The sequence below is a fragment of the Mustela erminea genome, chromosome 16, assembly GCF_009829155.1.
Source record: "Mustela erminea isolate mMusErm1 chromosome 16, mMusErm1.Pri, whole genome shotgun sequence".
Taxonomy (NCBI): domain Eukaryota; kingdom Metazoa; phylum Chordata; class Mammalia; order Carnivora; family Mustelidae; genus Mustela; species Mustela erminea.
Genome location: NC_045629.1, coordinates 47,907,440 through 47,921,937, shown reverse-complemented (window position 1 = coordinate 47,921,937; position 14,498 = coordinate 47,907,440). Strand labels below are relative to the sequence as shown.

General features: G+C 35.3%; 1 protein-coding gene across 10 annotated transcripts in view; it reads right to left on the bottom strand.

The window, feature by feature from the left end:
• VPS13B (vacuolar protein sorting 13 homolog B) overlaps nt 1-14,498 on the bottom strand; it is a 769,746-nt gene that overhangs the window by 403,849 nt on the left and 351,399 nt on the right. For all 10 annotated transcript variants that reach the window (XM_032316092.1, XM_032316089.1, XM_032316090.1 and 7 more), the window contains one exon: nt 344-471. In XM_032316092.1, the coding sequence (XP_032171983.1) occupies nt 344-471 (128 nt within the window). The remainder of the gene's footprint in view (nt 1-343; nt 472-14,498) is intronic.

Below are 14,498 nucleotides of genomic sequence, written 5' to 3'. Positions count from 1 at the left end.
GTCTAGTGTTTTCTGATTTGTATACTGAATATTTAAAATCCTTTAAAAAATGTTCAAAATAAACAGTAAAATTAATTTTTTAAGAAAAAGCTCAAAATTTGTGTATTTTTATAACTTTATCAAGAAGAACACATTATATGTATTCACATGATTGTGTTAACGTGTAAAATGTGCCAAGAGTTTTCATCTAAGTTACGGAAATGAGATGGCATACACAAGTGTTAAGAGTGAGATTACTTTTTTATCAATATTAAGTGTTACCAGTGCAATTATTTTTTACCAATATTTAAGGTACTGAAAATTATAAAAAATTACAGAAATTAAAACCATGGTTTTCTTTTACCTGTAGTGTGAGACTCTTTACTGCATTCCACACTAATCCAATAAATTCTTTCATTCTTTCTTCAGGACTTCGACAGCCTTCAGAGAGATTCAGCATGGCTTTCACAGGAATTGACAATGGTCGGGATTCTAAGTACAAGAACAGTTAACACACATGTACTTTACTGTTTCATAAAAATATACAGAAAATATTTCCATGACTATTTCTTTCCTTGCTTAATACTTCCAAGTGAGATTACAAAATACTATATTAGATCACTTTATATTATAGAATTACTGATTTTTGCAACTATGCAAAAATAAGCAAAACTGATCTGTTAAAAGCCAGGGGCACGTTGGGTTACTCTTATCAGGAATTGGTGACTGGGAGGTGACTCTGGAACAATGTTATAATCTAATATTCTATTTACTGAATACATGGATATATCCACTTAACAAAAATTCATTAAGTTGTAACCTAACAATCTGCCCATTTCTCAGTATTAAGATAATACTGCAATAAAAGCTTTACTTAAAAAAAGGTAAAGGAAATTCAACAACAAAACATTTGATTCATCTAAAATGGGTAAGAAACAAGTCTTCCTACATATGAATTCTCCTGAACAAAAGCTTATCCATAGACCCTCTTGAGTTTAAAAGCTGATTTTTGAAAGTAACCAAGAGAAGTACGTCATTATATAAAAAGCTGATTTGTAGATTAAGAAAATGTGATATTCCACTCCATATAGCATGTTATCAAAATTTTATCTACCTAAATTACAAGAATCAGAGAATCTCAATAACTTTAATGTAAAATTTCAGAAATTACTCTTAATTTAATAATAATTTATAACAATATGTATTATTTCCAAACAGATCCATATATATTTTATACAATATATGTTAATCCAAATACGTAATTTGTATGCACCACTTTAGGTACTTTTTTTTTTAAGATTTTATTTATTTATTTGACAGAGAGAGAGATCGTAAGTAGGCAGAGGCAGGCGGGGGGGGGGGGGGGACCAGGCTTCCCGGTGAGCAGGGAGCCTGATGTGGAACTCGATCCCAGGACCCTGAGATCATGACCCGAGCTGAAGGCAGAGGCTTAACCCACTAACCCAGGCGCCCCTAGGTACTTTTTAAATAGCATAAAATAAATCAGATCTTGCTCTTTAAGAATCTGATTAAGTCTGATGGTCCTAAAATTCTCTCCAAAGTAAATGCTACCATATCACTACTACATGATCTACCGTTGCCGTATCTCATTCTCTCCCCATCTCCTCAACTTGGTTTATTTGGATTTGTATTAGATTAATAATACCTTAAGGTCATGGAGCATAAACCTTTTTCCTCATACTTATAAACCCAAGTCTACCATATTATGCATGTTAGAAATTCAAAGAATGTTTATTTAAAAAGAGTCTGGGAGCGATCCATGGAGATATTTGGGAGCAGAATATTCTAGGCAGATAAAACAGTAATGCAAAATTCCTCAGTTAGGGGCCCATGGGTGGCTCAGTGGGTTAAAGCCTCTGCCTTCAGCTCAGGTCATGATCCCAAGGTCCTGGGATGGAGGCCCGCATTGGGCTCTCTGCTCTGCAGGATGCCTGCTTCCTCCTCTCTCTCTGCCTGCCTCTCTGCCTACTTGTGATTTCTGTCAAATAAATAAAAAAAAAATCTTAAAAAAAAAAAAAAGTCCTCAGTTATATGTGTACTTGGGAGGGGCAGAGGGAGAAATAGACTTCCTGCTAAGTGTGGAGCCTGACTTGGGGCTTGATCCTAAGACCCTGAAATACTGAGCTGAAGGCAGTCACTACATGCGGCACCCAAGTACCCTGCTGTGTACTTAGGATTTTCAAGAAACAGTATAGAGGCAATGAGGGCCACAGCAAAGTAAAGAGTGACAGAAGTAGGGAATGAAGTCAGAGCTATAAATAAGGACCAATCATACAGCGCTTATATAGGTCATGGGAAGAAGTTTGGTTTTTGCCTTGAAAAAGCTAGGATATGATAATGGATCCTAAATACAGTCATAAAATTACTGGGCATATTTTAAAAGAATTTTTCTCTGGATACTCTGTAGAAAAATAGGCTACAAGTATTAAAACAGGAAGAAAATATGTAAGAGATGGTAGCTACGGTAAAGGTAGTTAACAGTGATGGAATTCTGTATCCATGTAAAAGCTATAGCCACCTGGACTTACTGATGGACTACAAATACATTAAGAGAGAATGATGAAGAAAGGATGACTCCAAGGTTTTAGGTTGCGGCAGATCGAAGAATGGAGCTGTAAGAGAAAGAGAATCCAGAAGGGAAAAAAATAAATCCTTAGTTTTTTAAACCTGTCAAGTCTTTGTCAAGAGTGAATGCATACAAACAACTTCTAAAGAATGGTCAGTATCCACACTATTATTTGAAACAGTTTTTAAAAAAGGGGGAGGCACGGGGCGCCTGGGTGGCTTAGTGGGTTGAAGCCTCTGCCTTCGGTTCGGGTCATGATCCCAGGGTCCTGGGATCGAGCCCCGCGTAGGGCTCTCTGCTCGGCGGGGAGCCTGCTTCCTCCTCTCTCTCTGCCTACTTGTGATCTCTGTCTGTCAAATAAATAAATAAAATCTTAATTTGAAAAAAAAGGGGGGAGGCGGATAAGAAGAGAAGGGAAATGGAGAGGGAAAATGCTAAGCAACTTATCTGACCATTGGAAAAAAATCGTTAAATTAATTTTTGAATATCCACAATGAAGATTATGCTCATTCATTTTTTTAAGGGATTTTTATTTATTTATTTGACAGAGAGAACACAAGCAGGGGGAGTGACAGGCAGAGGGAGAGGGAGAAGCAGACTTTCTGCTGAGCAGGGATCCCTCTGTGGAGCTCAATCCCAGGACCCTAAGATCATAACCGGAGCCAAAGGCAGATGCTTCACCTCTTGAGCCATCAAGGCACCCCTAATTCATTCATTTAAAATGAGAAACAGTTACAGGTATGAAAGAAAGCATATTTTTAAAAGATTTTATTTATTTATTTGACAGGCAGAGATCACAAGTAGGCAGAAAGGCAAGCGGAGAGAGATGGGAAAACAGGCTCCCCGCCGAGCAGAGAGCCTGATGCAGGGCTCGATCCCAGGATCCCGGGATCATGACCCAAACCGAAGGCAGAGGCTTCAACCCACTGAGCCACCCAGGTGCCCCGAAAGCGTATTTTTGATTACTTGTGAAATGAGAAAAATACATATGTGTAGTACAATCCAAATATATTTTTAAAACAATGTGTGGGTTTGGGTGTGATCTGTCTACCCCACGTACAAAAAGAGTTATAGAAGAGTTTTTAAAAAGCAAACCCATAGTAGAGGTTACCTCTGAGGGGAGTAAAACAGAATTGATGAGGGGTAAGAGGAAAGGGGTATTTAACACTATATTCCATATATCTCAGAATTAATTAAATGTTTTACAACAATGAATTACCTACTATAATTTTCTTAATAAAACACACATTAATTTGCTTTCTTCTCCCGTAGACTTCATCACTTTCTTTTGTACATTACTAGTTGTGGGAACAAAACGGTTACCTAAACCCATGGTAGAATTCTGCCAAATTAAATAACTGACTTAAATATAGACCAACCACACAAAACCTGCACATAGAAATTTACAGGATCTTTATTCACAATTGCCAAACTTTGGAAGCAACTAAGATGTCCTTCAGTAGGTAAATCAATAAACTGTGGTACATACAAAAAATGGAATATTATCTTTCACTTAAAAGAGATGAGTTACCAAAGCCATAAAAACACATGGAGGAAATTTAAATGCATCTTACCATGTGAAAGAAGCCAGTCTGAAAAGGCTACATACTAATTCAAAGTATATGACTTTCTGGAAAAGACGAAACTATGGAAATGGTAAAAAGATCACTAGTTACTAGGAGGTAAGGAGGAGAGAGCAAGGAACAGGCGGAGCACAGAAGATTGTAGCACAGTAAAACTACTCTGTAAGGTACTACAATAGTGGATACAGGTTCACTATAAATTTGGCCAAACCCACAGAATGAACACCACCATCAGTGAGTTGTAAACTATGGACTTTGGATGATAATGAGGTAAGTTCATCAATGATAACAATGTAACATTTTGGTAGAGAGTGTTGATAATGGGGGAGTCTATGCATGTGTAGGGGCAGGGGATACATTGGAAACCTCTGTACCTTCTCCTCAATTTCACTGAGCACTTAAAACTGCTTTAAAAAATAAACTCTAGGGGCACTTGGGTTAAGCATCCTACTCTTGGTTTCAGCTCAGGTCATGATCTCACAATTGCAAGATCAAGCCCCATGTTGGGCTCTGTGCTGAGAGCATGGAATTGAGATTCACTCTCTCCTCTCCCTCTGCCCCTCCCAGGTCCTGCTCTCTTAAAAAATAAATAAATAAATTCTATAAAAATACATTTTTAGTAGCAATCAAAATTTTAAAATTCTTTGAACAATGAACACCAAAGGTTTTCAAAGAAATTTCTATGGTCAAATTTTGAAAATCTAATATAGAATATCAGTTACTTATAAACACCATTATTATAAATTCTGGTTATTAGAGATGTGAAATCACATTATTTTGGATACATTAATTTTTAATCCATATTTTCTAAAAGAGGTGAGGAAGACAATTTTTAAAAAGGACAATTTTTTGTAGTTATGTACATTTCACAGGTAGGATATGAAAATTATCGTAAATTCTGCCAATCTTATCTATATTTTATTTAATCAAAACCTCTAACAGCTGCTACATGCCAAGTCTTTGCCTTAAAAACTTAACAAATACTACTTGGTTTAAGTCTCATAATAACACCATTATTTAGACTCTTATTCTCACCATTTTTGGATTAAAAAATTGACCATACAGAGATTAAGTAACTTATTCTAAGTCACCCAGCTGGTAAGTGGCTAAACAGGGATGTAAATCCAGGAAGTCTGACTCCAAAGTCCATGTTTTTAACAACTGTGCTATGGCAGCTCTTCTGTTTTTTGAATCTTGTGCTGTAACTTTGAATTCTACCAAATAAATAGTAAATGTATCATATTTTTACTCAAGATTATGGTACCACCAATTGTTCAGAAATCATCAGATTTGTTCAGTCTCCCTGGAGCTATAAAAAACCTAGATTTAGCATTGTAGTCTGATATCTATTATATTTCCTGTTTGCAACAATGATGAATAACGTACTGTTAATAATAATAAATAAGGTACTTTTGAGACTGAATATTTACTGATTAAAATAATAATCTGTTCTTGGGTATGTACTGTCCAACTTGGTGCAGTATCAATCCTTCATGTCTGCGCCATGGAAAATGCACTGCACTGGGTTTTTGGGAAGATGGTGGAGTAAGAGAGCTCTAAATTCACCTCAAACCATGAATATAGTATGTAACATTCACATAAGTGCAAATAAACCAGAAAACAATCCAAAGACTGTCAGTAAAAACTCTACAACTAAAAAGAGGTAAGAGGCCGCATCCAAGAAGATTTGAAATGGGCAGATACACAATCAGGAGCTAAAGGGACCCTTAGGTCTGTCCACAGGAGGGAGGGACTCCATAGGCACAGAAAGGAGAGAGAAACAGACCCTCATATAGGGATCCCACATAGGGAAGACAAATCCCTATATTATTTGGCTTTGAAAACCAGAGGGCCAAATTTTGTGAGTTCTTAGAACCAGTGGGACTTAAAACCTGCAACTTTAAAATATCAGCCAGGCTGGGCTCTGGGAGATCCCATCCGGTGAGAGACTCTGTCCCTTCCCTTAAAGAGACAGTCCACAGAGATAAGCATAGAAACAGCAATTTCAAAAGCACCTGGGACATAAAGTGGTTCCGCTACAAAAGCAGGATGTAAGCAATGTATATAAGAGACACCCCTGAAGTTTCAGGTTCTATGAGCAGGGTGCACAGCATTGCAGGGCACTACAAGACCTATTCATCATAAAGCCATTACCTTCAAGAGCAAGAGACATATCTGACTTTCCTAACACACAGAAATAGACACAGTTATACAAAAAATGAGAAGACAAAGGAGTATGTCCCAAATGAAAGAACATGACAAAATCACAGCAAGACACCAAAGCAAAATGGAGATAAGTAATATGTCTGATGGAGAATTTAAAGTAATTATCATATAAAGACACTCATGGGACTTGAGAAAAGAGTGGAGGACATCAGTAAGACCCTTAACACAGAAATTTTTTTTAAAAAAATCACAGATGAAGATTGAATGAACATTCAATTTCAATGAAATTGAAAATACATTAGATGTAATAAATAGTACACTAGAGGAAGCAGAAGAATCAGTGACCTGGTGGATAGAGTAACGGAAACTGGTCAAGCTGACCAGGTGAGAGAAAAAAATTATACAAAACGAGAACAGACTTTGGGAATGAAATGACACCATGAGGCAAATAACACCTGCATTACAGAAATCTCATACAGAGAAGACAGAGAAAAGAAGGCAGAAAATGTCTTTGAAAAAATGATAGCTAAAAACTTCCCAAATTTGGGAAAGGAAATAGAAATCCAGATCAAGGATGCATAGAGCACTTCAAACAAAGTAAACACAAGAAGGTCGACACCAAGGCATGTAGTAATTCATATGGCAAACGCCAGTGGTAAAGAGATAATTTTAAAAGCAATAGAAGAAACAAAAACAGTTATATACATGGGAAATACCATATAGCTACCAACTGATTTTTCTTCAGAAATTCCAGGTCAGAAGAAAATGGCAGGATATAATCAAAGCACTGAAATGAAAAAAGTCTGCAGCCAAGAATACTCTAGATGGCAAGGCTATCACTCAGAACAGAAGGAGAAACAAAGTTGCTGAGACAAACAAAAGTTAAAAGAATTCTTCACCACTAAATCAGTCCTACCAGAAACATTAAAGGAGACTTTTTGGATGGAAAAGAAAGACATAAGTAAGATTAAGAAAAGAAGGAAGCAGGAAAGCACCAAAAATAAATATACCTGTAAGAATTAGTCAAGGGACTCACAAAATAAAAAAATGTAGAGTAGGACACCAAATACCTAAAACATGCTGTGGAGAGAAGTAAAGACTGGGCTCAAACGTAAGCAACTATCAACTTACTATGGACTATCTTCTGCATATGCAGAAGATCTTATGTACAAACCTACCAGTAACTGCAAATTAAAAACCAGTAATATATATGGAAAAAATAAACAGAAAGAAATCCATGTATACTACTAAAGAAATCCAAATAACCATGAGAGAAGAGAGCAAGGGAAGAAAGGAACAGACAGGAACTATAAAAACAAATACTTAAAAAAGTAACAAAATGACAATACATACCTAACAATAATTACTTTGAATATAAATGGACTAACCACTCCAATCAAAACATTGTGTGATGTAACAGACTAAAAAAAACCAAAATGCATCTACATGCTGTGTACAGAGACTCATTTCAGACCTAAAGACACATACAGAGTGAAAGTGAAGGGAATGAAAAGCATTTATCATGTAAAGGAATGTGAAAAGAAAGCCAGAGTAGTGATACTTACATAGGACAAAACATACTTTAAACAAAGGCTATAACAATAGACAAAGACACTATATAATCATAAATACAACATATCAACAAGAAGATATAACAATTTTAAATATTTATGCACCCAACATGGAAGAATCCAAATACATAAAGCAGTTCACAACAAACATAAAGGAAATAATCAATAGTAAATACTGTAGTACTGATACTACATTAATAGTGGGGGACTTTTAACATACCACTTACATTAATGGCTAGATCATCCAAACAGAAAACCAACAAGAAAAGAGTGGCTCTGAATGACACTGAATCAGATGGATTTTAACAAATATATTCACAACATTCCATTCTAAAATAGAAGAATACATCTTCTTTTCATGTGCATGTGGAATATTCTCCAGAAAAGATTGCATATGAGGCCAGAAGACCACATATTCAACAAATTCAAAATGACTGAAGATTAACTGTGCATTTTTCTGTTCACAATGCTGTAAAACTAGAAATCCAGCATAAGAAAAAAATCTGCAAAAAGCACCAATACAGGGAGGTTAAATTACATGCTACTAAACCATGAATGGGTCAAACAAGAAATCAAAGATGAAATTAAAAAAAAAAAAAAAAAAGATGAGGACAAATGAAAATGAAAATCCAATATCTTTGAGAGGAAGCAAAAGCAGTTCTAAGAGGGAAGTTTATAGCAATACAAACCTACTACAAGAAACAAGAAAAATTTCAAATAAACAGCCTTAAAAAAAAAAAAAAGGAAAAACAAAACTCAACACAAGTAGAAGGAATGAAATAATAAAAATTAGAACAGGAAATAAGTGAAATGGAAACTGAAAAAACAAAAAAATCAATGAAACCAGAACCTGTTTCTTTGAAAAGATCAAAACTGATACCCTTTAGCCAGACTTAAAAGAGCAAGACAGAGAAAGGACTCAAATAAACAAAATTAGATGTGAAAGAGGAAAAATAAAAACCATCATCAGCACAGAAACACAAAGGACTGTAAGAGAATATTGTGGAAAATTATATGCCAACAAATTGGGCAATCTAGAAGAAATGCTTCATTTCCTAGAAATACATAACTTCTCAAAACTAAATCAGGAAGAAACAAAATATGAATAGACAAATAACCAGCAATGAAATTGAATCTGTAATCAAAAAACTCCCCCCAAACAAAAGCCCAAAACCAGATGACTTAGAGATGAATTCTACCGAACATTTAAAACCTATTCTTTTCAAACTATTTCTCAAACCAGAAAAGAAGAAAGAAAACTTCCAAATAAAAATTCATTTGATGCTACCATTATCCTGATTCCAGAACCAGATAAAGATGCTACAAAAAAAAAAAAAAAAAAAAAAAAAAAAGAGAGAGAGAGAGAGAGAACTACAGGTCAAAATCTCTGATGAAGATAGATGCAAAATTTTCAACAAAATACTGGCAAGACTAAACCCAACCATACATTTAAAAAATCAGCCATCATGATCGAGTGGGATTTATTCGTGGGTTGAGAGGGTGGTGCAATATTCACAAATCAATAAACATAATATATCACATCAATAAGAGAAAAAATAAAACCATATGATTATTTCAATACATGAAGAAAAAGCATTTGACCAAGTACAACATCCATTCATGATAAAAACCCTAAAGAAGTAGACTTAAAAGGAACATACCTCAACATAATAAAGGCCATATATGAGAAACTACAGCTAAAATCATCCTCAATAGTGGAAAAACTGAGAGCATTTTCTCAAAGAAGAAAAACTAAAGTAAAAAATAAGACACTCTTGTTGTCCACTCTTACCACATTTATTCAACATGTACTGGAAGTCCTAGTCACAGCAATTAGACAACAAAAAGGAATAAAAGGGATCCAAATTGGAAAGGAAGAAATAAAATTCTCACCAAGATATTACTAGAACTGATAAATGAATCCAGTAAAGTTATAGTATACAATATTAATGGGCAAAAATCTGCTGCATTCCTATATACTAATAATGAAGCAGCAGAAAGAAAAAATTTTAAAAATCCCATTTACAATTGCACCAGAAATAATAGACTACTTAGGAATAAACATAACCAAGGAGGTGAAAGATCTGTACTCTGAAAACCACAGAACACTGAAAAAAGAAATTGAAGAGGACACAAAGGAATGGAAAGACACTCCATGCTTATGGATTGGGTGAATAAACCTTGTTAAAATGTACATACCATCCAAAGCAATCTATAGATTTAATGTAATCCCTATCAAAATATCAACAGATCGGACTAGAACAAATAATCCTAAAATTTGTATAGAGCCACAGAAGACCCTGAATAACCAGAGCTATCTTGAAAAAGAAAACTAAAGCTGGAGGTATTACACTTCCAGACTTCAAAGCTGTAGTAATCAAAATAGTATAGTACTGGCACAAAAACAGACATACAGAACAGAGTGAAAAATCGATGAATTAAAAAAAGAAAAAAATACAGAAATAAACCCACAATTACATGGTCAATTACCCTTTGACAAAGCAGGAAAGAATATCCAAAGGGAAAAAGTCAGTCTCTTTAACGAGTGGTATTGGGAAAACTGGACAGCAACATGCAAAAGAAAGAAACTGGACCACTTCCTTACACCATACACAAAAATAGATTCTAAACAGATTAAAGATCTAAATTGAAACCTGAAACCACAAAAATTCTACAAGAGGCACAGGCAATAATTTCTCTGACGTGTGCGATAACAACATTTTTCTACATATGTGTGCTGAGGCAAGGGAAACAAAAGCAAAAATACACTACTGGTGGGGCGCCTGGGTGGCTCAGTGGGTTAAAGTCTCTGCCTTCAGCTCAGGTCATGATCCCAGGGTCCTGGGATCAAGCCCTGCATCGGGCTCTCTGCTCAGCGGGGAGCCTGCTTCCCCCGCTCTCTCTCTGCCTGCCTCTCTGCCTGCTTGTCATCTCTGTCAAATAAATAAATAAATAAAATCTTTAAAAAAATTTTTTTAAAAAATACACTACTGGGACTACTAAATAAATATAAAAAGCTTCTGCACAGGGGAACAAGCAATCAACAAAACCAAAAGGCACACTACTGAATGGGAGAAGATATTTGCAAAAGGGTTAGTATTATCCAAAATATATAAAGAAAGAAATTATACAACTCAACATCCAAAGAAACGAATAATCCAATTAAAATGTGCAGAAGAAATGAACAGACATTTCTCCAAAGAAGACGTCCAGATGGCCAACAGACACATGAAAAGATGTTCAATGTCATTCATTATCAGGGAAATGCAAATCAAAATTACAATATCACCTCACATCTGTCAGAATGGCAAAGATCAAAAACAAAGGAAACAGGTATTAACAATGATACAGAGAAAAAGGAACTCTTGTGCCCCACTGATGGGAATGTAAACTAGTACAGGCACTATAGAACACAGTATGGAGTTTCCTCAGAAAATTACAAATAGAATTGCTCTATAATCTGGTATTATACACACTACCGGGTATTCACCTAAGAATATAAAAACACTAATTCAAAAGGATATATGCACTCCTGTGTTTACTAAAGCAATATTTACATCAGCCACATTATGGAAGTAGCCTAAGTGTCCATCGATAAATGAATGGATAAAGAAGATACAGTGTACACACACACACGCATGCACACACACTGGAGTATTATTCAGGATAAGAATGGAATTTGCTGTTTGCAATGACAGCTAAAGAGTATAATGTTAAGCAAAGTAATTCAGTCAGAGATACACAAATCATATGATTTCATTCACATGTGGAATTTAACAAACAAAACACACAAGCAACGGAGGAAAAGAAAAAGAGGAAGAGACAAAGCAAAAAACAGATCCTTAACTTTAGAAAACAAACAGATGGTTACCAGAGGGGAAGTGGGTAAGGGCATGTGTGAAATAAGTGAACGGGATTAAGAGTACACTTATCTGATAAGCAGTAAATAATACAAAGAATTATTGAGTCACTATATTGTACATATGAAATTAATAAAACATTGTATGTTAACCATACTGGAATTACAATAAAAAAATAAAAACTAAAAGAAAGGTACTGCACTCAGACTCAACTTGAGTGCTTTAGTAGTCCCACTTGCCATAATAATGAAGGAAAGCAATTTAATCTAAATGTCAGAAATTAATACTACTACCATCTAATGTCAACAATATACTATTCACTTTAAATGTGGTAATGTGTATAAAAATATTTCATTAGAGAACTTCAAGTATAAGAAAATGATGGTGAAAAAATACTGACTGTAAACTGTAGAAAAGAACTGAGAAGTTATCAGATCTGTAACCCAAATACCCTCCTCTTTTATCACAATCAACCTATTGTTGTAGTTCTACCTTTAATACCACTTCCTCTGAAAAAAAGTCAGTGATTTCCCCAAATTAGATTTGGTCCTTCCTCTATCATCTCACAGAATTCTGACATAATTCTGTATAACATATTTAATTCTTGATGGTATTGTATTAAACATCTGAATATTTGTCTCTCCAAAATAAGCAGTAAAGTATAGTAACATGGTATAGTAATAAATGGTAGTAGTTAATGCTTGAACTTTGAACATATTCTGAGTTCTGCCCCACTAACCACTGTACTCTTCCAATAAGAAATAATCTTAGATTCATATTAATGTAAACCAATTAGATAAAATTGGCTGAAAAATCATAAAGCTAAAAGTCCCAAGCCAAATAATTAAATGATCATATACTTTTGCTTCAACATATCAATGATTTACATCAGAATATTCCTTTTCCTTCTTACCATTGTATTAGAATCTGGTAACAATTACTCAAAGTAAGTCTGTCAAAACCCCCATTCCTATTTTGAGGGTTTGAGTAATAACGCCAATGATAAAATGGCAACTTTAAGTATTCTATAATATACATAAACCAGCAGCACCAAATACTGCATTTGGGACCAAATAGCTTATGCTACTGAGTTCAAGACTCTCACAATAAAAAAGTTACTTCATGATTTTAAAGAGTCAAAAAATATTTGCCAGCTACAACAATGAAATTCATTTCTCATAGTAAGTGCTTCTCAGAATTTAGCCTTGTTTGGGGTTTTCATCATCTGCTCTGAAATGCCTTAAAGAGGTGCTATCACAAAAGTGGGTCAGGTTTAGTAATTAATTGAAAAAGGAGAATGACTTGTAATAAGAGAGTCAACAATAAAAAATTCTTATAGCATTGTTTCTTTAACCTTAAGACATCTGACCATCAATTTATATATTTATGCACTCTAATCTTCATAATGCTGATAACTAAGACAGTATTTATTTCACTGAAAGGGCAATCTATGGTTCTTCTATTTCATGTAGCAGCCTGAAATAGCATAGTGGCTTACTCAGTAAATACTGGGTGATTCACTCAATTGATAAAATTTTAATTGTAGTTAGCATACAGTATTAGATTCAGACATATAACATAGTGATTCACCAATTATATACATTACAGTATCTTTTTTGAAAGAGAAAAAGTCCTGTGTGTACTTTATTAAAATCTTTCCCTACTGGCATATTACTTGACATTTGTAAAAAAAAAAAAAAAATGCAACTTTGGGGGCACCTGGGTGGCTCAGTCCATTAGGCATCTGACACAGTTTTGGCTTGGGTCATGATCTCAGGATCCTGAGATCAATTCCCCACGTTGGGCTCTGTGCTCAGCATGGAGTTTGTTTGTCCCTCTTCCTCTGCTCCTCCCACTCCCACCCCTTCTATCTGGAATAAATAAATAAAACCTTAAAAGAAATACAACTTTGTGTATACAACTTTGTGTAAGGCATATAGTTTTGATTTATAGCTTCATGTTTATTTCAAATTTCAAATAATCACCAAGAAGCAAAGTACGCCAATCTTTATTTCTCCTTTATATTCTAAAGGAAATCAAGTTGTTCACACATGTACTCATAACCATGACATTATTATGCCAAGGGGTAACTGCCTTAAACAGAGTTGAATTACCTGAAAGGAAATTTAAGGTAAAAACAAAAAACCTCTTGAGAATAAGCCTTGCAAACTCAGCCTGTAGATCATCCTGGACAGACAGCATACTTTAAAGAATCTTAAACAAAAAGAGAAGATGACTACCAAAAAGAATCCATAAGGAAAATCAAGGCTTCCTGAAAGATAAAGAGGGGAGAGCTATAAGCTCAGAAAGAGAGAGAAATACTTCAGTAGGACTTGAAGCAGGACTCAGGATTGGTTCATTACAAGCTCGGAAAGCTAGACCAAATGGAGACACTAGGGTATCTAGAGTGGCATACTTTTTAGGTTTCTACACAAAATTTGAAAGAGAAAGAAGGGTAAACGCCCCAGAAGAGAAACAATAATGACCTATAGCATCACATTGCATTATCTTGTTCACAAAGACATCATAAAAGTCAAGGATGAATTCTGTTGGTTTTTCATAGAAAATACATGTGGAAGCCTTTGAGGTTTAAAAAACAAACCACAGGGGCACCTGGGTGGCTCAGTGGTTAAAGCCTCTGCCTTCGGCTCAGGTTGTGATCCCAGGGTCCTGGGATCGAGCCCCACATCGGGCTCTCTGCTCAGCAGGGAGCCTGCTCCCTGCCCGCCCCCCCACCCCCCGCCTGCCACTC